Source organism: Cydia fagiglandana, chromosome 1 (assembly GCF_963556715.1).
Source record: "Cydia fagiglandana chromosome 1, ilCydFagi1.1, whole genome shotgun sequence".
NCBI lineage: Eukaryota > Metazoa > Arthropoda > Insecta > Lepidoptera > Tortricidae > Cydia > Cydia fagiglandana.
The window spans coordinates 2151430-2178637 of record NC_085932.1 but is presented as its reverse complement, the minus strand read 5'-3'; the positions used below and the strand labels follow the sequence as shown (position 1 = coordinate 2178637).

The 27208-nt window shown below is 45.9% G+C and overlaps 2 protein-coding genes across 2 annotated transcripts; both read right to left on the bottom strand.

Moving 5' to 3' along the window:
• Positions 1-28: 28 nt before the first annotated feature.
• On the bottom strand, positions 29-1200 carry LOC134670765 (uncharacterized). Its single transcript, XM_063528581.1, has 2 exons — positions 1178-1200; positions 29-1004 (listed from the first exon to the last, which is right to left on the bottom strand). Exons 1-2 carry the CDS (start codon positions 1198-1200, stop codon positions 29-31), a joined length of 999 nt encoding a protein of 332 aa, XP_063384651.1.
• Positions 865-25945, bottom strand: LOC134672851 (protein turtle). The gene is made up of 16 exons (XM_063530829.1): positions 25843-25945; positions 25293-25435; positions 23499-23645; positions 22349-22484; positions 21054-21295; positions 19808-20078; positions 18305-18565; positions 18029-18099; positions 17564-17755; positions 10349-10570; positions 9719-9827; positions 8875-8958; positions 8039-8224; positions 7272-7499; positions 2116-2202; positions 865-1004 (listed from the first exon to the last, which is right to left on the bottom strand). The coding sequence occupies exons 1-15, from the start codon at positions 25913-25915 to the stop codon at positions 2171-2173; spliced, it is 2397 nt and encodes a 798-aa protein (XP_063386899.1). The 5' UTR covers positions 25916-25945; the 3' UTR covers positions 865-1004; positions 2116-2170.
• Between the last annotated feature and the right edge of the window lie 1263 nt (positions 25946-27208).

Genomic DNA, 27208 nt, shown 5'->3' with positions numbered 1-27208 from the left:
AGGTATTCCGGAGGACGGCGGCGGCGCGTCAGCACACGCTCTCGGCCGGCGCCGGCCCCAGCGGCGCTAGCGGCGCCAGCGGCGACAGCGGGGACAGCGGCGACAGCGGGTACACCGCCAGCGGCGACACGGGCGGCTCGGGCGAGCGGCGCCGCAGCGCCTGCCGCTTGCGGAACTCCAGGAACTCCTCCTTCATGGCGCGCACCCTCGCCTCCACGTCGTCGCGCGCGCGCGGCCGCCGCTCCGGCGTGGACGGCGTGGGCGTGCGCGTGGCGCGGTCCCACTCGTAGTGCACGTCCACCGAGCCCGCGTCCGCCGCCGAGCCCGGCCGCGGCGCCGGCGCCGGCGGCGGCGGCCGGTACGGCGGCGGCCGCCACTCGGCCAGGCTGCCGGCGCGGCTGCTGCGGTTGTGCGCGGACGACGACGCGTTCTTGCTGCCGAAGCCGCTGGACGAGGAGCGGCTCTCGGGCGAGGCCTCGTGCGGCGGCGGCGGCGGCGGCTCGGCGGGCGCGCGAGGCCGGTGGCGGCGCGCGGCGGGGCCGGGCCTCCACCCCGGCCCCGTCGTCGGCACCGCCGGCCGCGCGCGGGGCCGGAACGGCGACGGCGGCGTCGGGAACGAGCCCTCGGCGGAGCTCGGGAAGGGCACGGAGCTGAGGTCCGAGATGTGGAGCGGCGACCAGGGGGTCCAGGCGGCGGCCCAGGGCGGCCAGGGCGGCCACGGCGGCCAGGGCGGCCAGGGCGCGGGCGAGGAGGCGCGGAACAGCGGCGGCGCGGCGGCGGGCTGCAGCGGCGCGCGCAGGCGCGGCAGGAAGCCGCCGTCGTCGGAGGAGGAGGGCGCGGGCGAGGGGGAGGGGGAGGGGGAGGCGGGCGCGGAGGGGGGCAGCGAGCCGAGCGACGGCGCCCAGTAGCCGCGCGACCCGCGCCCGCAGCGCGACGCCGGCCACACCCAGTTGGCCGTCAGCCGCAAACACTGCACTAAACTCGATATTCCGCGTTCACTAAATCTGTAATACACATAATATATCCTTTTATAAAAGTGCTGCGATTGACGTGATGTACCTATGTCTAGATATAGAGTTCTAGCTTTATAGCTTTCGCTCCAGTAAATAATGTTCTTATACTTAAACGGTCTGCAAAACACGGATCGATTAACCCTGTGTACGCCAAGCCTACCTACCTATCGAGCGCGGCGTCAGTCATCGTGAAACTCGTAAGAATGCACAAAGGTATAGTCTTCGATTTGTAGCAGGCCTCGACAGCTAATTCTTTGTCTATGCAGGTAAGTAGCACGTGCGGGTTTACTTAACAATAAACAAAGGATTAGCCGTCGGAACCCGCTACATATCGAAAGACTATACCTACATATAAGAAAGGTATTGAGGTGTCGCCGCGCGCATCAGTTGATTCGTCTGACGGTCAAAGGGTTAAAAGATGCAGTACTAGAGAGCTTGAAACCTGTCTATTAGGGTGATTCATAACTCAATATGTTAATTTTATTAACTCTCACCCAATAATTTCATCCTACCTAATATAGTTTACGTGACTGCCAAATACATAATAAAAGGCGTCATCGTCATTTACGATTATATCGCCTTTGTTTAATTTCGCATTTTCAAATGTAGGTAGCGAGCCCTAAATATCAATTTAAAAAATTATAAATATAAAGAAATCTAGATTGTTTTCTAACGAAACAGATCATTTTTAGAGGTTGAGAGTAAAATAACTAGAATAAAAAAAATCGCCTTTCTTTGATTTCACAAATTTTCAAACGTCGGTAGCGACCCCTAAATAGGTAGGTATCAATTAAAAAAAAATATTCAAAATCTAGAGTGTTTTCTAATTTAATACGATAGATCATTTGTAGAGGGTGAGAGTAAAAAATAAACATACATATTTCTTTCCAGTACTAGGTTGAATCACCCTACTGTCTATGTCCAGACATAAACCTCAATATTTCAAATATTTCAGAATTCATTTTCATATACAGTTAGAGACCAACCTGACTTCCTATTTTGAATGAGAGCAGCAGAAAAAAACAATATATCAGTCAGATTTCTAATAAATACAACAACACAATTAACACAAACCATAAATAATAAACACCTTAATACTCACTTCTTAAAAGGCACTTGAGTGCTGTCATGGGCGCGCAGATCCGTGAGTCGCGCCGCTACCATGTTGTATGCTGTAAGCGGATGATTTCTGAACGTTAACGTAGCGTCATCGTCCCGTCACGCGCCCGTGTCGGACCGGCCCCGCCACCTCACAACACCACCATATTGTCAACGTGAAAGCTAGACACCGATATGAGAGTTGGCAGCTACCTACATCACAAAGATTTGGCGCTTATCACGACACATTGTCGTTACGAGTACGCCTCTACAAAGCATTTTAGCTACACCGGAAAAATTATAACACCTAACTACTATAGGTACGTTAAGTTTTTCAAAAACAAAATATAATGTATCTATCGCCACATCTGAGTATTTAATATGCCAAAAAAGTATTTTAATTGTAAAGGAATAACGTAATTGAAAATAAATTATGGATACTTGTAGAGTTGTGTATTACACATATACAACTCTGGACCAGATTTGGTTGACGGGAAATTATCTCCGATTAAAAAGAAAACAGGACACAATTATCATGATCTACATGGATTATGTAGATCATGATATGTCCCGTTTTTGTAACTTTAAAGATGTAAGTATTTTAAAGGTACAAGTTATTTATCTTGGATTTCGTCAGGTAAACATATAAACCTTCATATCGGTGTGATGATACCCATATTAAGTGAAAGCGACATGACTTAATGGTTAGTAATAGTTGCGGATTTGTAACCACAGTCAGGGACCTATTTCATGTATTTTCTACTTCAAAATGATAATAATAGGTATTTAATTTAAAGTTTCATGTAAAAAAATAGTCATTGACATCAGTAGGAGGGTCGTTCTACCGTTTCGTGCCGATTTGCCACTTTTTTGGAGATTTTTTTTATTTTGAAGTTACAGTGTAGATTTTGATATTGTGGATGTGTGTACGTATTGTGTATATTATTTTAAGAAAGGCACCTATATACTAGTTATACTTTTGGAAAACAAATAAGGAAAGTAATGAAGGCACAGATGGAAATGAAAAACTAAGGGAAGGTAATGAAACACGAATAGAAGTAAATTAAATTATATTAAATATAAATTAACTTTATTGGTAAAAATCAAAGTGATAATATTTTAAACGATGGAACCATAAATAGCTTGGCTTTTAAAAAGTATATCTACCCTGTTGACCTGTTTAATATAATAACCTACTTTTTAACAATACTTTTTACGATGTTTCAGTATTTCTCTTCGGTCTCATTATTTGTCAGAACTAGAAACATATAATAATGAGATTTGTAATGTAAAAAACTGCTTACATAAATGAAATTAAAAAAGCTTAAATTATCTAGAAATTGCTATAAAAAACAATCGTTAGTTTTGATATTATTCGGGAGAGAACTGCGGCATAATTTTAAACTTTCTAGTAGGTAAAGTGACTTAGCCGTCTTTGTAAAGAGCAGATGTTGTTTTTTTAAACAATGAAGTGGGCCAGATATTAGATTTAGGACACTACCATGATAAGCCGTTTCAAAGCGAACGGCGGGCCAAAGTAAAGCTGCAGGACAGCAGAGCTTGGAGACGAACAAATAGTTGTGTATTAAAAAGCAAACTAGCGGACCGCAAACACGATGTTGAGCTCTAAAGCCGTTGGAGGTCGAAGAGCGTACTCTACGAAACATCAAAACCCTGTGTGGATAGAGGCCAAGGGCCGAGTAGGCGAGTACGCCCGAATAATCAAAATACTTACTATAAATAACAAACTCCATAGGGTTGTAGACTCAACAAGTCGCACTTTCGAGGAAAAATGAAAAGGTCAAGCCGCAGGAGGGTCCGAGATCACATTGGTTAAATTTCAAGCTCTCTTAGTTCTCAAGTTAGGTCTTCTATGGAAGCGCAACGTGATCAGATGGACTGGGCTTTCAGCGTTTATGCGGATCTCGGCCTTTGGCCTCACTTAGCGAAGTTCTGCACTCTTACAAATTGATGTTTGGCCTTGTACGGAAATGTGCCCCTATCTGAAGCTCCCCCGGGCCGTCGGCCTTGCTTTTTAATACATTCGGCTATTGGTTCTTGTTTGAGGTCAGCTCCACTGAAGCTCAGTCTTTGACCTCGCACGATTGTGCCCGCTGCCAATAGTTAAAAGAAATTTTGAACACCTCATGCGGAGCTCGCCTTTCGGCATCGCTTGCATTTCGGCATTGAAACAATTTAAGGTCTACTCTCCTGCGAAAGCTCGGCTTTCAGCCTTGCAGGAAGGCGCGCCACAATCGGACGCTCCGAGCTGCCTGCTCTTTCTTTGTGGAACTCGCAGAAAGGGGTGGGAATGGGACGCTCCTCTCCAGTTCTAAATGGTGTTGAACCATTGTTTCATGAACTTTCTGGATTTTTCTAAAGCTTGGCCTTTAAACGGTTACAAAGTTACAAGAAATTTCCCTGATACGGCCAACCCGTATTTTTAACTTAGCACAAGAAGAGGCTCCCGGAAGCAGATCTTTGTGAGACCCTCATAAATATCTGCCCTCGGATGGCTCGCTCTTAAGCTTTATTCCAGGACTATAAAAAGTTTTCAGTATGTTAATTAGCAGATAAGTTAGGCATTAGAAGTTCCAATAGGTTCACCTGTCCAAAATGTTCCGCATTTATAAAATGTTGGAAATATGATGTATCTATCCGATATATTTATAATATTTGCCATGAAAAAAGAGACTACTTACGCTTACGCGCCTATCTGCTTATTTATATGCAATATCCGCAACCAACAGGATTCCCATGACATAGTGTCGGGTATAGGTAAGAAAGAACCTATACCCTGAAACTCTGTCAAACGGTCTAACGAAGTCGAAAGAATGGGACATACATACGTTTCAAAACATGAGAGTTATGATTTGAGAGTGTATGTGTGCATATAACTCTTGGGCTGTGGGATAAAAACATAAAAAGGTATCACATCTGTCATACAAAATTATTGTTCATTTCTTTCCAAACTGGTTCATTTCCTTCACCCGAAAATATTGGAAGAAATGGAGAGGAATGAAGTGGAGTGGAATGAACTTTCGACGCTTTTTTTAAATTTCTTTATCGTCTTTAAGGCTAGAATGTCATCAAGTAAAAGTAATGAAGATATGCCAAAATGCTAACAGATTATTAACAAGGTGATTTTTTTTACAATATATAGCACCAAATTACTTAATGGATGGAAATGAGTAGTAACCGTGACAAAGTGCCTTTCCGGTGAGGAGAACCAAAATTACTCGTAAATCAAGAGCGCGAAACCTCCTTCGTTGACGTATTGCGGTAGACTAAGGTAGTAAAAACACGTAGCAATCACAGGCATTCGTGAATAAAGGCGCGTTTAGATTTGGCATGAGTGGCAATTTTTTAGAGTGAAAATGAAGTCTTTCGCGTGACAAAATTAAAAAGTGCGTTCTCTCTATGATAATTTAACTTTAAAAATACGTACCATGTACCATTATAATACTCTGATTATTTGCTTATTAATAAACAATAATGGAAAGTAGGGTTAATCTGCAAATAATAGTGTTTTTAAATTTTTGAACCCAAAGGTACGCCATTTTATGTCGAGGGAAATGAATTTTTCGCATGTTTTTAATTTTTATTTAATAGATCATTAGATTTAGCTAAATTCCAAAACTGGCGCATTTTCCGTACCACATAAACATACCTTTTAAAAATAACCACATATAAAAAAATATAATTTTAAGGCTTGATGTGGGCTCGGACACCAAATCAGCACGAAACGGTAGAACGACCCAGGAGCCTTGTTATCAACAAGTGAAACTATTCATTAAATATATGAGCGCGGCTACAGGCTCCATACCTAAATATGTGTAATCTTTCGTCAGTCATATTCTAATATTTTGACATGAAACTGGTCCCTGGAAATCTGGAATGATATCAAGCAGGTATTTCGTTTAGTGCTTTAGTCAAATAAATTGAAATAATTAAACATCTGAAGATTAAACTGCTGAAAATAGTGCTGAATTAGAGAAACAGGCAAAGGAAAAGGCAAAATTAGTAGATAAGACTGAGGTGTAAGTCCTGTTTCAGTGGATTAATTAAAATCGCATAAAATAAAACGATATAATTTATGTCCTCGGAAACAGTACCTCATGTATTCATGTTAATATTTATTATTTGCATACAAAGTAGCAGACATATAAAAATAAAATGGAATTATAGCGTCATATTGTTTAATGTTTATAGGTAAATAATGTGTGCTACTAAGTATTTAACATACAAAAAATTGTTGGGTATTGTCTTTGTGCATCGTCCATGATTAATAAATAAAATCTGGGTGCCGATTTTTGAATTCCGTGCGCTCGATTTCGTCACTCAAAAGTCTGTGAAAAACGGTGATTGTTAGCCCGGTTAGGTAGGTATTATTGAAATACGAGCAATAGAAATTGGTAATCTACCACTCGTTTTCAATTCTATAAGTAGAATTTAAATGCCTAGTAGTGGAGATATAAGTAAGGGCGCCACACGAAATCGAGCGCTCTAAATTAAAAAATCGGCCCCTTTGGTCCTTTGCACATAGTCAATAACAATTCTTTTAAATCATTACAAGAGGCCAAATCATAAGACATGCAATATGATTTCGGATAAAATCACAAAAATGATCAAATAATATAATACTCAAAATGTAAGACAGTGGCAGCATGCGTGTAATGTTCGATGGTATGCACAATTGTACAATTTGTACACGATGCTTCACCGACAATATGGCAAGTTAGTGACCGCAGTCTCGTACTGTCCACGTAGGATTGAGACTGCTTCGCGCTTTTATGATGCTCTCTCGCACTTAGTTCCATTTCATTTGCACCTTTTAAGTTGCCAAAGCAGACCAGACCAACAAAAATTCGTACATCTTTCATCTTATGATTTTTTTCATCAGGTTGAAAAGACAGGTCTGAATGGTTCATAATCAAAAGGATCAAGTCTCTAAACTTTGAACATTTCTTATTCTAAATAAAGTTCTGATCACGCACAATAGAGGGTTCCAACTTAAATATTTTTTTTATATTTTGGGAATCGGTATAATACCTACCTACTTAAAAAAAAACTTGTCTTGCCAACTTAAACTGACAAATGACAAATTCTCAAGTGCGAGAGAGTTAGCGCGTGGCGGGGCCGGCCTTGGCCGCTGCTCACCTTTCTCCTGCTTGCGCCGCTTGCGCTTGTTGCAGATCTTCACCGCGCACACCGACAGGATGATGGCCACGATGAAGAACAGGATACCACCGACCACCCCCGCGGTGATGGCCTTGTGCTTCACGCGGGCCGGGACTGGGAACTTCACCTCTTCGGAGCTTTCGAAGCTGGATGCCGAGTTGGCTAGCACGCGGAAGTAATATGTGCGACCGCCCACTAGGTTTTTAACTGGAAAAGAAGAGGAGTAGGTTAAGAACGAGCTTGAATATAATCCGAAAACGGGAGAAATGTCCTACCGTATGACCAGTGTCTATGTTCCCCCCCTTGTTCTCCCTTTCGCGTTGATCTCAATGTTCTTAGGTGCAATCAGAAACCATGGAAATTGTATCTTATTTAAGAAAATCCGTTCACCATAAAGCCAAAACCTTTTGTCGTGATAATTGCGAACTGCCTAGACGTGAAGCAGCTTTTGTCCGTGGCGGATTTGCAGGCTTTGCAGCCCTAGGCCCCAGGCCTTGTAATAACTACTAGCCGCCCCTTTCTCAGCACCAATCACACAGACTGGTAGGTGGTAGCGTGGAAGTCCTGTTGCCATTCAGAACAGACGTTGGCATTAGAACAAAAAGCTTGAGATACTGTATCGACTCTCTCTGGATCTGTACTGTATTGATGTATGTGTGTGTGTATGTGTGTGTATGTGTATGTGTGTGTATGGGTGTTGATGTGTGTGTTGTATGGATGGATGGATCGAGATGTGTGTGTATTACCGAGGTAGCTGGTCTCCTCAGGGCGGATCTGGCCGCGGTTCAGGGTCTTCCAGTGCGCATCGGTGCGGTACTTGATGGTGTAGTACTGCACGAGCGACGCGCGCTCCAGCGGCGCCTGCCACGTGATGAGGAACCCGTTGTGGACCTCTGTCACGGTCAGGTTGCGGGGTGGACCCGATTTTGGACCTACACAGGCAGACAATGTCAAGGGGCTATGGTCGTTTTTTTTTTTAAATTATAAATGGCACAACTTTTAATGAACGTCATTTGAAGCATACAATTTAATTACATGTTTTTTCTAGATTTACTCGTATACTAAAGACACCATGTATGTACCGACTACAGTGTGTTAGTAGCGTGCAAAGATACATAAAAATGCAGTTAAGGCCTTTTTTACATCCCCGATTAAACTGATATCATTGTGCAACAAAAAAATTGCCATGAACATTAGCTTTCATTACTAAATTAAATAAACGAAATCGTAGTTTAATTTATTTTTACAAAAAATTTTTTACTCAGTATAAAATACACAGCAATATCCAATAGGCATATTTTTTCTCCAAACTGCATGACAGTTTGTTGGCGAACGGTAGCATTCAACAATCTTCCTTAACCCCTCTCGTATGCTTAGACACGGATCCGTGCGTGTGAATTTAAATCTATTGTTTTAAATGTCAAGGTCACTTTTTCAATGATTATATTTGACAGGCCGCATACGAGGGGTTAATCTACTGTGTAAGGACTGTAAGGTATAAGTAGGTACTATCAGCAATTTAGTTCTTAAGGCCTTAACTAACTAAACAATCCACCCTATGTGCATGCGTGTGTGTGAGTACCGGTAGCCTCGGGTGCGGTGGGGAACACCTTCTCGTCGGGCGGGCCCGCCGGCGTCGCCGCCGGCTTCGGCTTCGCGCCCACATCTACAACCAACACACCTCTAACCCATCTGGAACACTCTTCAACAACACTAACAACTTCCCTTCCACCTGCGACATCTAACAGAGATGTCGATACGCTTGGGGGCTTAAAATGCCACGCCTATCGTGCGCGACGCGGCAAGGTGACAGTCCATTTCCAACGACAGCTGCACTACTTACTGTTCATTTTACTATGGAAATTGACAATAACACCGACGCGTTCAGTACCGGTAGTGCAGCTGCAGTTAGAAATGGAATGTTACCATCATCTTTGTCGAAACGCACGAAGGTTGATATTGGGCTGTAGCCGCGCGCGTCATTTGACGTCTAAAGGTAACAGTCCATTTCCAACGACAGCTGCATTACTGTTCATTTTACTATGGAAATTGACAATGACAGCGACGCGTTCACGCGTTCGTTAGAAATGGAATGTTACCATAAGGCGGCCAAAAGGTTAAAATTGCGTATCGAAATCAATGTTTGAGCCTCGAGCCGTGTTTACAGATGTACAAGCTTCAATTTATTTAGCAGCAACTACGAATTTAAGCTGGGAGGCCATTGCAGCATTATGTTATTACAATTGTCTAATGTTATTTAGTGCGTAATTTTGATACCAGGTGAACCGTTCGACGTTTCTAGTTTAACCGTGCCCCACAATGACCCCTCAATCTTCGATTATTTCACCAATATTTCCCTGACAACTTGTAAGTCTATGAAACGGGCTCTGTAAGTGCACAACGTCACCACGTGTTAGTGTACGTACCGAGCGTCCGAATAGTGATCGCCTTGCTCATCATTCCTTCTCCGATCGTGTTCTTGCTGTTCACTTGGAATTCGTATGTCGTTCCTGGTTGTAGGCGGTTTATCGTTACCTATATTAATAAATAAGCAAGTTATTATTATGGCTATCCATGTGTTTATCCATATTACAAATTACAAAATTGCTCCGGATAAGAACAGATTTTTTTCGAAAACAATCTAACTTTAGAACTTTTTCGGTATTTATAGGATCTTAATCTGAACAAGAATGTATATTAAACCGTCAATAGCATTCATGATTATTTTTGGAGGATAGTCACCACTGTTTAAAATAAGGTTGAAAGTGGATAATTTTTTTGAAGCTGGAGGTGACATAAACAAATACAAATAATTTATTCAAATATATGACAAAACATGACAAATCACTCTCGGCCATTTGCACTAACCCCACATTTGACTGACTGATCATCATCACTCAACGGAGAAAATGAAAAACTATGAAAATTCCCAACAGGCGGTTTGGTGCAACCGACTTTAAGTCAATCATTTGGGGTAAGCGTAATCTAGTTTAGTATTTAATTCCCCTATTTTGTAAATCAATGGGTCACAATCATAAGGATAATAAGAGACTCACCGTGGTAGCGCCGGACGGGGTGACGGGCACCTTGGTCCACTCGGAGAAGCCGGCCTCGCGGTGCCAGATGGTGTAGTCCTGCTTGTAGTCGGGCCCGCCCGCGTACCCGGGCTGCCAGCGAAGCGTCACCTGGAACTCCGTGGCCGTGCCGGTCACGTTGTACGGCGCGTGCGGCTGCGTGCCCTCGATCACCAGCTGGGTGTCCGCGGTGATTGTGGCCACCTGAAACAAACAACAAGGTTAAACTCATCTCAAAACATTACTTAATCTGACAACAAACTACTCCTACTACTAACACACGAGTCGCGCAGTATGCTGTCCCGCACCGCACACCTCGCTGGCTCCACAGAAAATCAGCGCCGTTGGCAATGCTTAGTCGTGCCAACTGCATTACTGAGTGGAGACCATTTCAGCCTCACATCTTTATCTTTAATATGTCTCTTTGTGTTTTGTATACTTCTTGTTTCACATTTTATGTTATTATTTCCTATTGTGCATTTTGTAATGGAATGATGTGTTGCCTGAATAAATATTTTTCTATTCTATTCTATTCTGTTCTATCTTTTGAGCAACCAATAATAATAACAGACGAGTCCGAGATCAAATAGATAGAGGAATAGTGTCGTGTTTCATACCACTGTGGCGCCACTGTGCCAGCGCCGCACTTTTCTTTATCTGTGGCAGTACTTAGATACTTACTGCCCTTTATAATCTGTGCTCTCTTCCCTGCCAAGAACGCACGGTGCCGGCAGACATTTTGTACGCTTAGGAAAAAGCTGTATCTTTGAAGAAAGACACAATTGATTTTACATCGGAGTTTTAATGAAAAAGCCCCTCAACGCTAGGAAGGCTAGGGCTTCCAACAACTGGTGACCCCGACGTGATTTAAGAAGCCTCCGCGTCGTCCGACGGCCACGTGTAACCACGCCCCGCTCGACATCACCGGTGGGCATCGCGCACACTTACCCGGACGCAAAGCCTGCGCCGGCGTCCCCGGACCACGCGGCATCAATCTGCGGAGCACGAGGCAGCTTTTTACGGACAGCGCGGCGCCGACCTACGGAGCACGTGTCGGCGAGCGCCACGTGCCCGCGTCCGCCACGTGCCTACGACGGCGCGCAGACTCCGCAGCGACCGCGGAAGCCACCCGGCGCGCCCCGCCCCGGCGCTCCACGGCGCCCCGTCCGCGCCGGCGCCGCCTTCGTGCCACGCCACGCCCACTGCGCGCGCACGTGCTCACGCGCGCAACTTCATTCTGCGCGCCCCCATTCGGCGTCGCCCCGGCATCGCCGCCCCCATTCGGCGTCGCCCCGGCATCGCGGCCCCCATCGGCGTCGCCCCGGCAGCGCGGCCCCCACGTGCTTCGTGCTCGGACGCGATTTCGTCGTCCGCGCCACGCCCATTGCACGCGCAACGTGCTCACGCGCGCACCAACATTCTGCGCGCCCGCATCGGCGCCGCTCCAGCGACGAGGCGAAAATTATCCTTTTTTTTTTCGGTTTAAATCAATATAATTGTAGTAGAATAGTATTAAGAGTCCAAAATGTCATTAGAGGAATTAGAAACAAAATTGACCGCTCTTGTCGAGCAAAACAACGCCCTGCAGGAGCTTGTCGCTAGGCAGACCCCCTCAGACAATAGCCTAACTTTTGTGAATAAGCTGGCCGTCCGCCTACCTCCCTTCTGGACCGATAAGCCGGTCGTGTGGTTTGCTCAGGCCGAGGCACAGTTCGCTTTGGCCGGAGTAACAAGCGAGTCCACAAAATATAACCATGTAATAGCACAGCTGGACACGCGGCTGGCGGCTGAGGTGGAGGATATCATCGTTAATCCTCCCAAGGAAGGCGCGTACCAAGCGCTGAAGGCGGAACTGACCCGGAGGCTGTCGCGCTCGGACGGCGAGAGGGTGAGACTGCTGATCCGAAATGAAGAACTCGGCGAACGGCGTCCCTCACAGTTCCTGCGCCACCTGAAATCCTTAGCTGGTGAGTCCCCTGATATTAGCATGCTCAAACAATTGTGGCTAACCCGCCTCCCTAACCACGTCCAGGCCATACTCACCAGTCACTCCGAGTTGGCCCTAGAAAAGTTGGCTGACCTCGCAGACAGCATCCTGGAAGTATCACCTGCCAACCCCATGGTCCATGCAGTACAAGGTACAGGTCAGGCCAGACCCGGCGCATCCCCGGATGACTTTGCCTGGATACAAAACTTAGTCGACAAGGTCGACCGACTGTGCGACCAACTAGCAGTGGCCGCAGTCAACCCGGGCAGAGGCCGTTCAAGGACCCGGTCACATTCCAGACAGCGCTCTCAATCCCGGGGACCTTCATCAAGTATCTGCTGGTATCACAGGCGTTACCAAGCCCAAGCTCAACGCTGTACCACTCCATGTACTTGGTCTCCCCCGGCTGGCGCAAACCAGGCCCAGTCAAACTTTCAAGGCAGCCAGCAGTAGCGGCAACTGACTGCCCTACCAGCCGCCGCTTGTTTGTAATCGACCAGTCTTCTAAAATTAGATTTTTAATAGATACAGGGTCTGATTTATGCTGTTTTCCAAGAAGGTTACTAAAATCTTGCAGACAGGCCACGGATTACCACCTAAATGCCGCAAACGGGACCTGTATCCTAACCTACGGTATACTCCCTATATCTCTAGAAATTGGTTTCAATAAATTACTAAAATGGAATTTTGTTGTAGCAGATGTTGACACACCCATAATAGGCGCAGACTTTCTTAGCTACTACCATCTATTACCTGACTGTCGTGGGAAACAATTAATAGACGGGACCACTGGCGCAGCCGCCCCTGCTACTGTAGCTTCCACTTCACAACTAAGCATAAAAGCCATCCAGTGCGATAGTAACTCACACTTTGCCCAAATCCTTTCAGAGTATCCGGATATCCTGAAGCCGGTTGGTGTGGTGCGACACCAGAAACACAACACGGTGCACCACATCAACACGACGCCCGGCCCTCCGGTGTCCTGCCGCCCACGTCGCTTGGGCCCTGAAAAACTGGCCGCAGCCAAGAAAGAGTTCGCTGAGATGGTGCAATGCGGGACGGCTCGCCCATCGAAGAGTCCCTGGTCCTCACCGCTCCACCTAGCCCGAAAAAAGGATTCATCATGGCGGCCGTGCGGAGACTACAGGGCTCTCAATGCCCGAACCATCCCGGACCAATATCCAGTCCGACACATTGGTGATTTTAACCAAGAAATTGCAGGTAGCAATATATTTAGCGCAATCGATCTAGTGAAGGCGTATCAACAAATCCCTGTTTTCCCGGCCGATATTGAAAAAACGTCCATCACCACGCCTTTCGGTATGTACGAATTCCCATATATGACCTTCGGTCTCAGGAACGCTGGACAAACATTCCAGCGTTTCATTGACGAAGTTACTCATGGCTTAGAATTCACGTACGCATATATCGACGATATTTTAGTCTTCTCCAAGGACGCCACTCAACACGCAGAGCATCTTCGCATCCTCTTTCAACGACTGCAGGACTATGGAGTAGTGGTAAATGCTGCTAAATGTAACTTAGGTGTAAACCAACTAGTTTTCCTAGGTTACCTCATTAGCCCAGAGGGTACTAAACCACCTCCAGAACGTATCCAGGCGCTCCATGACTACACATTACCGAAGACCATCCAAGGACTACGCAGATTCCTCGGTATGATCAACTATTACCGCCGTTTCCTACCCAAAGCTGCGGAGCAGCAAGCACCTCTCATCGACGCACTTGCTGCCACAAAAGGTAAAGGTACTAAACTTTTCCCTTGGACACCGTTACTGGAGAGGCACTTCTACGAATGTAAGGAAAGTCTTACCCAAGCTACACTCCTAGCCCACCCGATTGGCTCTGCACCACTAGGTCTTTTCACAGATGCGTCATGCAATCAGGTAGGTGCCTGCTTACAACAACGTGTGGACGACAGCTGGCAGCCCATCGCGTTCTTCAGTAAAAAACTAACGCCTGCACAGAGTGAGTGGCCCGCGTACTACCGCGAATTGCTCGCCGTGTACGAAAGCGTGCAACATTTCCGTCACATCTTGGAGGCGCAGCATGCCACCATTTTCACTGACCACAAACCACTGGTTTACGCTTTCTCACAACGGCGGGAGAAACTGCCACCGGCCCAGCTGAACCAGTTGTCTTTTATCAGCCAGTTTACCACAGACATTGTCCACGTCGCTGGTCAGGACAATATCGTGGCAGACGCTATGTCACGCGTAGAGGCCATCTCGCTCGTCGACGACTACGCCGCCCTTGCTACATCGCAAGAAGCGGACGAAGAGCTCTCAAACCTGCGTCAAGCCAACTCGTCGCTCAGGCTGGAGCGCATAAACATCCCAGGTACAGACATCATCCTAACATGCGACACGTCGACCGGCAAGGCCCGCCCGTTCGTGACTCTCTCATATCGCCGAGCCATTTTTAAGAAACTACATGGCCTGAGTCACCCCGGCCCACGCGCAACAGCAAAACTGGTCAGTGACCGATACGTCTGGCCTGGCATCAGAAAAGACTGCCACAATTGGTCACGCCAGTGCGAGGACTGCCAACGGAGCAAGGTGAGCAGACACGCCCACTCGCCTCTCGGTCAGTTTCCACCATCTGAAAGGCTGAGGCACATCCACATAGACATTATTGGACCGTTGCCACATTGCAACGGGTTTAATTACTGTCTCACTGCCATAGACCGGGCTACCCGCTGGCCCGAGGTATGGCCAATGCGTACCATAACCGCCGAGGAGGTTGCAGAAACATTCACCCAGGGGTGGATAGCTCGGTTTGGTGTCCCAACCACGATCACCACCGACCAAGGTAGGCAGTTCGAGTCCAACCTTTTCCAACGCCTCATGGAAATGAACTCCATCACAAGGAACCGGACCACCAGCTACCATCCCCAAGCAAACGGTATGGTAGAGCGCTCTCACCGGCAACTCAAAGCTGCTCTAATGTGCCACCACGACACCTGGACCAAGGCCCTCCCCTTGGTGCTCCTCGGGATGCGCTCCGCCATCAAAAGTGACTTAGCCTCGTCAGCAGCGGAGATGCTATACGGTGAGCCGTTGCGGCTCCCCGGCGAACTGTTGTGCCCTCCTACTACAACAGAGTCTCACACAGACCCAGTAGACTTCGTCCAACAACTTCGGGCGAAAATGGCACAATTCCGTCCTGTCCCGGCATCCCGCCACAACCGCGACAGGTTATTCACATTTAAAGACCTGCCGACCGCAACCCACGCTTTTCTACGGGACGATTCCGTACGACGCCCGCTTCAGCAACCATACACCGGACCTTACCCCATACTCCAACTCAGGGAGAAAACTGTCACACTACTCATCAAAGGTAAGAGGACAGAGGTTGGCATCGACAGAGTTAAGCCCGCCTATGTACTGACAGAGGAGGACACCACGAGCCCACCCAGCCCGGCCGTCACTACTGTGCCCCCGCAGGTACCGACCGCCCCCTCCTCAGCTCCGTCGAGCCAGTACCCCTTAGCTTCGACCTCTCCGCCGCCTGTCGTGCCTCCGGCTGTTGCTACACCGCCACCAGCCGATCCTCCTCCGGTAACTGAGCCTCCTCCCACAGAGTATTCCACACGATCGGGTAGAAGGGTCCGTTTCAAACTACCATATGACATTTAATTCGCCTCTTTTAATATAAATTTAATTTATAGTAATTAACTAATTACTGTGATCTCATTCCCTTAGGTATTACTATTACTTTAATTGCTACTCTCACATATTTTCTATCAAAATTAATCCTTAAGGCTACAAGCTCCTACTATAGTAATTACTGCGCAATATTTCACTTGTGAAGTGTACTTTTAATTTATTGTGTAACTTAGCTTTCCATGTCACTATATTTCACAAAGTGTAACTCAACAAAAGTATACTTATTTAACTTATGATGTACCTACTTTGTACCACTAAGTGTAATTTTTCTGTATTCTTAAACTTTTATAGGCATTCCCTATTTTAGCTCACCATTTATCTACAATGTTAAGTGTACTTTTCTTTTAAACTGTGTAAAATTACTCTAACAACCATTTGTAATTTCATAAAATTAATATTGTATACTAAATTATTACTACTCTTTCTGTTGATAAATACTTGTATATTTTAATGCTGTCGACCTACAATAACAACACATGTATCTGTAACAACCATGTCTAGTAATATTCTGTGTAATATTTTATTTTTAAACTTTAAACTATTAATGTAATTAGCATTAGCCTTAATAGTTTCCCCTCCCTGGGGGGGTGATGTGGCGCCACTGTGCCAGCGCCGCACTTTTCTTTATCTGTGGCAGTACTTAGATACTTACTGCCCTTTATAATCTGTGCTCTCTTCCCTGCCAAGAACGCACGGTGCCGGCAGACATTTTGTACGCTTAGGAAAAAGCTGTATCTTTGAAGAAATACACAATTGATTTTACATCGGAGTTTTAATGAAAAAGCCCCTCAACGCTAGGAAGGCTAGGGCTTCCAACACCACTTGCGCCTTTGTGTGTGGTATATTAGGTACCTAGACAACTAATTTAATCGCGGGGAAATTTAATGTCATTGCTGCAAATCTATCCATGTCCCCATTTCTAGACGCTATCAAGTCTTGGTGACGCAGTCTGTCGAAGGTGGATGGTATTCTTAGCGCGCAGGGAGCCTAGCCGATCGAATCGATTGCAAAAAAGGAAACGAAACGCTAAGATAAACGTATACATATATGGAATATAGTATAGAAAATATAGAGTTTCGTTTTCCGCAAATTTGATTTGGAGACCCCTGTTCTAACAGTATTGCTCACCTCATTAGCCGCGACGCACTGGTAGATGCCGAAGTCCTGCCGTCGCAGGGTGTCGATGGTGATGTTGCCTCCCAGAGCGCGCACACGCGACTTCTGCAGCGGCAGCCCGTCGCGCCGCCGCCACGCCACCGTCGGCCGCTGCGTGCCCTCCGCCTCCTGCGCCTCGCTATCTAATACTTCAAGTACAGTATCGCTCGCCTCATTAGCCGCGACGCACTGGTAGAGGCCGAAGTCCTGCCGCCGCAGGGTGTCGATGGTGATGTTGCCGCCCAGAGCGCGCACTCGCGACTTCTGCAGCGGCAGCCCGTCGCGTCGCCGCCACGCCACCGTCGGCCGCTGGGTGCCCTCCGCCTCCTGCGCCTCGCTATCTAATAGTTCTAATACAGTATCGCCCACCTCGTTAGCCGCGACGCACTGGTAGATGCCGAAGTCCTGCCGCCGCAGGGTGTCGATGGTGATGTTGCCGCCCAGAGCGCGCACTCGCGACTTCTGCAGCGGCAGCCCGTCGCGCCGCCGCCACGCCACCGTCGGCCGCTGCGTACCCTCCGCCTCCTGCGCCTCGCAGTGCATCTCCACACTCTCGCCCACCTGACACAATCATGATACAAACATAATATTAAGAGTATGTAAACAGCTGCAATTTAGTCCCATAAGTGTGCGCAAGTCAGAAAAATCTTCACTTCCTTTCCTTAACTTCACAGTAGGTAATTAACTGTGTAAACGAATTTGCAATTTGAAAATCATTATTTATGTATATTATTCTACTTCGGTATGTATTATTTTCTCTAGTGGGTACCTACCAACTCTTAGTAGGTACAAAAATACGAAGAACTATAAATTAGGTCTAACACAATAATTCACCTTTCTTTGGTACAATGGTTCTGGCTCTACTGTAAACGCTGGTGGCTTCCGCACTAGTACTTCCATCGGTCCTGTAAAACAAAAGTACGAATACTTATAGAACATAAAACAGATTTAGCTACATAATGTAGAAACATAAAATCCATCAGGGATTATTTGATAAAATATGGACCCTAAGCGTGAAGATTTTCGTACATTGATCCGCTATTTAGGGGGTTAATTTTCTACTTTATTTTCGCATATTTGTTCTGCAAACTTCGACATGAAAGTACGTACCTGAAGAGCCCTGCGTGCCCTGCGCGTTATAAGGCGTGCAAGTATATCTGCCCTGATGATTCTGGTTGACGCGCGTGAACAGCAGCGAGCCATTGTTCATGATCACGATGTCCTTGGTCTGGTAGGGCTCCAGGAGGCGCTTGTCCTTGGTCCACGTCACGTACTGGAGAGGGGGGTTGGCCTTGATGTAGCACTGCACCACGCCCGCCAGGCGGAAGGGCAGGTATTGGACTGTTGGCGTGAACGTCACTTTTGCTGGGTCTGGAATGGGGGAGATTTGTTAAAACAGGTATATGTAGGTAGCCTCAAAGGGCTTACAAAGTCGCAAGTATTGATAGAGTTATTGATAGAAGTATTGTAACATCAAGTCAAGTAACATCAAAGCAAATATCGTGCCATCGGGTTTAAAAGCTGATGTACGAGTAGATAGCGCTGTACGACGTTATATATTTTATGATAACTGGCCTTTAACTGATGGCTTAGAGAGTTAGAACAAGAAAAGTCTGCAACGATTTTGATAGTATACGCCGCATGTGTTATTTATACGTCATAATGTCATAGAAGTTTGACGTTTAAAATAACACTTGCACTACAACGTGCTATCAAAATCGTTGCAGACTCGTTTTGGTTTAACTCTAACTGTCTAATTGTCAAATGTCATCTTTGGACAACCTGTCGATTTTTCTACGACTTGCAAGTACGTTTTAATAAAATGTGTACTTAAATAATTATACCTTTGTGTTAATGCATGGTCAATAGTTATAATAATGCTGTTTGATTTAACTCGCAAACGGTATAAACTAGCCAAGCTCCTCACGGGACAGTTTCCCAGAAGCGAACGGGAAACTAACTTGATCTAGAATACTAGATCCTAGCTGACCTAATAACGTAAGTCATTGAGCTCGCTAGCCGGCTTCTGATAAGATGGAAGTGATTACATTAGCCTCGTGGTACCATACAAAATGGTATAATGGTACGGGAAAGATTGGGTATAATTTCATTTTATCGAAAAGTTTATGAGATGATGCTACTTTGGTTGTTTTGATAAAAGTTGAAATTCAAGAATGGTAGGATTGGTAGGTATTCACAACTGATATCAATTAGCCCAAAAAGCAAAACAGTCCGACCCAGATAATTTCATTACCATTTAGATTTCAAAAATTTCATTACTTGACTGTCCTTGTAAATTTAACGTCCACCATCTTGTTTTTCGACAGTACGAGTTTTCGTATAGAGGATTTGGATGTTTAGCATATGATAACACGCGGAATGTTTCCCTTACCCAAGTTTGGTATAACATAAGTAAGTACCTACCTACATAATATATATTAATGTTTTGTTAGGTTACATGAATAAGCTTACATTCTACGTTGAGGTACGCGGACGCGCTCTGCGGATCACCAATGCCATTGGACACCTCGCAGAGGTACTGGCCAGAGTCGTCAGCCGCCACAGGCTTTATTACAAGCCCTCCTTATGAAGCCGGTGGTAGAAGACACTTACATTCTACATTGAGGTACGCGGACGCGCTCTGCGGATCACCAATGCCATTGGACACCTCGCAGAGGTACTGGCCAGAATCGTCAGCCGCCACAGGGTTGATGACAAGCGCTCCGTCCCTCCGAATAGTGACGCGGGTCTCGAGCGCCGCCACCTCGGCCACGGGCGCGCCCTCGCGGAACCACTTCACTGTCACGTTCCCGGGCAGGGCTTTGGCCTCGCAGGAGAACTGCACTTTCTCGCCTTCTAGCTTCGTCTGGTTCGTTGGTGGCATCTGGAAGACACACTATTCTTTAACATTCGTTTTCACAAATATAAAACTTAAGTTAAAACCGTCTGATATACATGTAGGCTTGCTCAAAGACGCTCGACACCGACTCTACAGGCATCCTAGAGCAGGGCAGCGTCAGGAGAAGGAGTATAAGCAGGATGACGTTTACACTATATCCCTGCTCATTCCCCTGTTAGTAAGCATAGCAGCCTGCCCTTAACGGCATACCGTAAGATAAGTCCCGACCCCGAGGTATTAACAACTCAACTCAACTCAACTCGGTGTATCAGTTAAAGGAGGAAAGTCCACCAACGAAGCAACGTACTAGTAGGACGCGCTAGTTTTACCTGAATCACCCGATTAGCCCGATTAGGCATAATGTTTTAGAAAGTTGTGCGACTTGAAAATAATCCACGTTAATCGCATGGCAGGTGAACCAAATTATTTATATTAACCTAACATGCGCTCGCATTAAAGATTAAAAAGTAAAAGTACTGTTGATACACCTCACCACATGTTGCCCCGAAAGTTACTACAATCATTTCGGTTTACAGCCAAAGTTGTACCTATCAAAACTTTTTTTTACTAATTTATGTATAAAATTGAACACTAGTTATAACAGATGATAAGGAAACTAGGATGGAGTGACGAAATTAAAATTCCGTTTGGTACCTAACTAGTGACGTCGCTAAATCAAGTGAGTTGAATTGACATAGTGGTGATGTAAAGGCGTACCCGGACCCGGGTATGTCCTTAAACTACGTCCAGGACCCGGGTATGTCCTTAAACCACGTCCAAGACCACCGGTGGACGGGCAGCAGCGTCCCTCAAATTCGGTGTAATCGACTGCGATCGCCAACCCGCCTGCCAAGCGTGGCGATTATGGCATTCACCCCCCCCCCCCCCAAAAAGGGGGAGGCCTATGTTCAGCAGTGGACGTCTTATGGCTGAGATGATGATGATGAAAGGCGTACTGACCGTGATGACCGCCCCGCCGGCTATGATGACCCTGGCCGTGTGCGACACCTGGCCCTCGCCGTTCCTCGCGATGCACGTGTAGTCGCCGATGTCCTCGTGGCGGATGTTGCTGATGCGCAGCTCCGTGCCGTCGTTGAAGATGCCCACGGTGCCGGACGGCTCCACGGGGTTCGCGTCCTTGTACCATAGGATCTCGGGCGTGGGCGTGCCCTCGGCCTGGCAGTTCAGGATTATCGCGTCCCCTGCGCGGTCATTAACAAAATATAATTTATTCAAAACTCATGATATTTAGACGTGGTAAAATTAGGTAGGTTTAAGGCGTGACAGTACCTAAGTATCATCTCAAAATAATATAAAGTGGATTTTTTATTTTTATTATTATACGCTGTTTTTTAAATTGTTATTGTTCGAATTTTAACTGTCGTTTTAACATGTCGCGCGTATGACTAAAAACACTTGAGTCTAAACCGTGAAATGATTTTGGAAATTATAACTTTAAAGAAGCGTCTTGCAAATAGGTTTGTGTGAGACAAATAACCAATTAGTAGAAACAAAAGTGATAATATGAAAGACTCGATGGTGCTAGATTAAATATCTAAATATGATTTATCTATCTTACATCCACTTCGGGTCGCTGAGCCAGCGAAGTAAGTAAGTAAGTATCTTACATAACTTTCTTTTTTCAGTCCTACAGTCTTGTTTTCACAATTTTTTTTAATATATATTTTGACACGATATGTAAAGACATTTTAAGCTAAACAATCTAGCGGTCAGCCTAAACACGAATGAATGATGGGAAGTATACAATATGCGAGGGTAAGCAGACTACAAGTACAAAAATCTCTGAAAATGCTCAAGCCACGAAAAAAATACTCTAATATAATTCACTAGCTGCGTCAGCCCTCATACATTTGCGAAAAATTTGTACCGTGAAATTCTATCGACATTGCCAATGTAAGTGTATGACCGCTGAAGTGAGCGTCAGAGTGGCATCGAACGTCCAAGGGATTTGAGGCAACTTGCATTGTTTAACCCGTAGAACGCCCACCATGCAACAAATTGATGCAAAGCAATTTGACCCATATTGATCTACATATACTACAGTAACACACGTCTGATACTGAGTCGCTACGACCCAAATTGAGTTAGTATCACACGTGTGATATTAGGGCGCTCCGCGGGTTAAAATGTACGCCGCGCCGTACGCGTCGAGCGTCCACTCAGTATACACAAAGCGAATTAATTCGTCATTTTTTTCGTGGCCTTCGGATAAAGTTAAAGAATAAGGACAGTACCTAAATTAACGTATATAATGTCTTCCGGTGTGATGGAGAAGCGCGGTGGCGCGTGCACGTCCAGGTGGAACCAGGTGCCATTTTTGTGCTGGTTCGGTGACCGGTTGAGGAAGACCACCTTACACTCGTACCAGCCCTGGTATAACAACAACTTCAGGTGGGTGCGTACACATATACACTACATGGTTCTTAAAGAGCTGAAGACGTAGAAAAGTCTGCAGTGATTTTGATAGCCCACGCAGTGCAAGTGTCATTTTAAACGTCAAACTTCTATTAATTTATGAGGTATGGATAACACTTGCCCTGCGTGGTCTATCGAAGTCGCTACAGACTTTTCTTGGTCTAACAGTCATGGATGATACTAAGTACATGGTGGGGGTTTTAAAACGAAATTCCTGCGCGTTTTTATAGTGTTTTTTGACAACTCGTTGGACGTGGATAGACGCTACGTTACGAAGTTAGCCATAAGTGGAGGGTGGCTAACGAAAGTTCACCTTAGTATATTAAACTACACGGCAACCCTATTGGACAAACTTCACTAAATATATTTACAAGTTGTAGAAAAAATGAGTTTCCCTCCTACGCGGATTTTGTTATGCATTAGGTGGATATTGCAGCCCTTTCCTGATTGTACCTACATACATAGGTATATGAAATAATTATTTATTTAGTAGGTATAGGTATAGCTACACCTACTGCTTCATACTGGATAGGTTCAAGGTCCAAACTGCACTTTTATGTTTTTTTAATTCCAATGAAATTGATACTTATTTACGAAATTAGTTGTTTACAAGTACATATCAGAGATCGCTTACAGCGATAAGACCGCCTGTTGCTACCATTATTTACACTGTAAATCTGTTATTTTATTTTTCTTTGTGGTGCAATAAAGAGTATTTACTTACTTACTTACTTACTTACCCTTTTGTCCCCCGCATATAAGTAGCTCACATATCAAAGTGGCAAAAAACAAAAGCAATATTGTTTTGGTAAAATTAATATTACTACAAATGAAATGGAAGGCCGTTGTAGAATTCTGGGCGGCTAGAGGATACTCCTCTTCGAGCTACGTCATAAGTTGTAATGAAAACAAAAATCGATATCCCCTCCTCACCGATACAAGAACGCAATCAAAGTCCCCAGCACTTACCTGGTCCGACTCCCTAATGTTGGTGAGGTTGAGGCTAGCCGCGCCGTAGGGCGAGTCCTCCGCCACGCGCGACACTCGGCCCTCGTAGCCCTCCCCGCTGTGCGTCGGGTAGCTCTCGTACCAGATGTAGATCGGGATGTCCTGTCCCTACACACCAGGGATCAGGTTAAGGCGGGAAAGAGCTGGCGCGAGGGGAACACTCACCATCATTACACGACAAAAGCATACGACATTCAATTTGGTATCAGAAGACTGGACTGAGCAGAGCAACAGCTAAGCTGTGATATTATAAGTACTACTGGCGTGCATTTATATGGCCTCTATGATTCTGATTGTCATGGTTTTCAAGATCAATCAGCTTGAATTGTGGGCACCTCGAAAGCCTATAGTATTTTTCAAATAGCTCAATACATTTTTCGTTTTATGGTTATAAATTGTATGGATATGACAGCTGTCACCGTATGATACCAATAAGATAACCAAACTTTACCTGTGTTGAATTCCGAAAATACAGACTGTGCACGAGTGAGATTATGCAGCAGCACCGCGCGCACTCGAAATAAGGATTAAGGATATCTGCGAATGTTACAAGATGGTTGATTGAAGCTGTTGCACTGCTTAGTCAAGGTGTCAGTGTTATACAAAAGCGACAGTTTGTCGTGTAACGATGCGAGTGTGTTAGCCGTCTACCTACTCGGAAGCCGTCGCAGCTGGGCGATCCACTACACATCCGACTCTGTCTACACACCACGTCAAACACGACGACCCAACATTTACACGAACAGGAAAACAGAATCAGATATTGTATATCTCATAACAGCAACATTAATACGGTATAAATCCTCGAGTTCAAAAGAGTTAGGCAAGATCTTGTCTGTTGGCACTGTTATGAGATACGGTTATCTACTTCTCCGTGTATACGCTACAAAAACATGCAGGGATGAAAATAACGCATCTGATGCTTTATGTCCGAATGGTTAGTACATATAGCGACGATTGGCTGTCTTTTAAATCCAACAAAGCTTTCTTCTGTCATCATTCCACAAGTATTACGCTGATATGGTGAAGCGAGTACCAAGGCAACTCAGGTCTTTTCTGGTTTTGGAATTATCCATCTATCATTCGACTATTTCAGCTTAAAAGTTCGCTATGTCTTAAGATTACAATGGCAGTGTTACATGTTTGCATGCTGAGAGTATATAGAAAATAAAAACTAACTACGTCATGCGGCAGGGGTGTTATGCGCTATACTTAATTACTTAGCCGTTGGTTACAGTACAGTACAGATAGACAACGTTAGTACAGGTTGACTACATTGCGGAAGGTAGTGAGCGGGCCAAGCCCGCAGCCACAGGAAGAGAGACAGACAGATCCGCCGCCAGTGCGAGGAGTGGTGCGTGCCCCGTGTGGCCGTGTAAGCGACGTGCCGTACCCGAGAAATGTGGTGCGCCCAACAAAAAATAATGATCAGAAATGTTCAGTGTGTAGTGTAGAGTTCGTTCTAACGGGGGTCTGCTGCTCTCTCGGACTCGCTTTGAAGGCCTTTGTCACTGTGGTTCGATCGCGGTAACGAGGCATTATGCGGAAGGCGGTTACACAAAAGGCTGCGCGGGCGCGCGCGGGGGGAGGGCGCGGGGCCCGCCCTGCCCCCGCGCCGCGGCGCCGTACCGGGCGGACACGCAGTGCCCTATACTTTACTCTGCTGGCCGCGAGACGAGCCGTCCTCTACTGAACAGAAACACACACGAGTATTGAGCAGCGTTGTATTGTAAGAGTGGAGTGTGGCCGTCGTACCGTTTCGCCTACCTTCTTCTCCCACTGCAACACGTACGGCACGGGGACATCCTCGGGGAAGTCCACCTGGCAGTTGAACACGACGCTCTCGCCCAGGATCGCGGTGATGTGCACTGCATCCTGGTGTTCCTGGTGGCACGTTACTGCAACAAATATACCACAGTTTACAATCAAGTAGAACTTAAGCCGAAATTACTAAATGCCTTAAAAAACATCAGACGGGAAATTAGAGAAGAGCGCGTTCAGATATTAAAGGAATACGGCCTTCCAAGGATATGTTAAGAAAGTGAAGGTACTGTAGGTGTAGAGGGAAACAGCAATACCTGTCAGGTTCTACCTGTGTTACTATACTTGTCGCTTGTCGAGAATGAAGGAGTCGGACCTTGATCAAGAGTGATCAATGAACATGAAGATGGTAGCAGCAGGCAGCGTGTGTTCGTGTGTGTGTGTGTGTGTGTGTGTGTGTGCGCGGCGTGTGCACGGCGCGCCAGCCCATGCCTGCGCTCCCATGTCACGGCCGCGCGCGTGCGTGTGAGTGTGTGTGTGTCACCTGGCAAGTGCGCGAGCAGCAGCAGCAGCAAGCCGGCGGCGATGTGCGGCGTGTGCACGGCGCGCCAGCCCATGCCTGCGCTCCCATGTCACGGCCGCGCGCGCGTGTGTGTGTGTGTGCTTGTCACCTGGCAAGTGCGCGAGCAGCAGCAGCAGCAAGCCGGCGGCGATGTGCGGCGTGTGCACGGCGCGCCAGCCCATGCCTGCGCTCCCATGTCACGGCCGCGCGCGCGCGTGTGTGTGTGTGTGTGTGTGTGTGTGTCACCTGGCAAGTGCGCGAGCAGCAGCAGCAGCAAGCCGGCGGCGATGTGCGGCGTGTGCACGGCGCGCCAGCCCATGCCTGCGCTCCCATGTCACGGCCGCGCGCGGCGACTCATCGTTGATGCATCACCTGGACAATGGACAATAATTTTATTTAAACACAAGTATGCAAGCATATTTTTATAAAAACTATGGAACCCTAAAAAGTAGGACTTGAGAGAGATTTATGCCAATAAGTTAAAGGGCCAATTTCAGCACGCTGACAATTTACAATCGATACTGACATTTTCCTGTCCATTTATTTCTACCCGGCAATGTGTAGCGATATCACTGACTGACTGATGACAATTGTCACCGTGGTGAAACAGGGGTCTTACCAAACCTAATGGTCTTACCAAATACAATCCTGCCGGCGTATTATGGATGGCTTTATCCACGTTTATCCACGTGATAAAATAACTGTCACTTTCTAACACCGCGGGATAGAAAGTGACGAATACAGTTTTATCACGCTGTCATGTAGACAAGAACGGCCACCATATCCGCACTGAGATCGTTTTGGCAGTATCAAAATTGTGGGCGATTGTACGTATCATATTGTTAAATTTCACGTAAAGAAAAAATACAAATGTGAATCTGTACCTATTTCGTCAAATAGGGCGAAGTTTGTTGCAAGTAAGTATTTTCATTATTGTAATGAAATTGAAAATGAAAAAAAAAAATGAAAAATATTTATTTAAGATAAGTAGGTAAGTACAATAAACTTAAGAAAACTATATTTACAAACTTATTCACTAATCTATTGTGTAGGGAACTTATCTTAATCGTGCGATGCAATCTCGATATCGGTGGTCTCCGCACTAGGCAAGCCTGTATCGCGGAGGCCAGTACTTGGTGTGGTACAAAATAAGGTAAGGTCGGTTGACACAACAGTCAATTGAAAAAAAAATACTAGTATGTAGTTGGAAAGTATGTAGAGTAAAAACAAAATTATAATGCAAAGAGAAATGATTAAATGTGAGCTGCGAAATAACAATACTAACTAACAATATACCTACTTCAGAACAAATTAAAGTGTGAAGATAATTAATTGGCAAACATTTGTT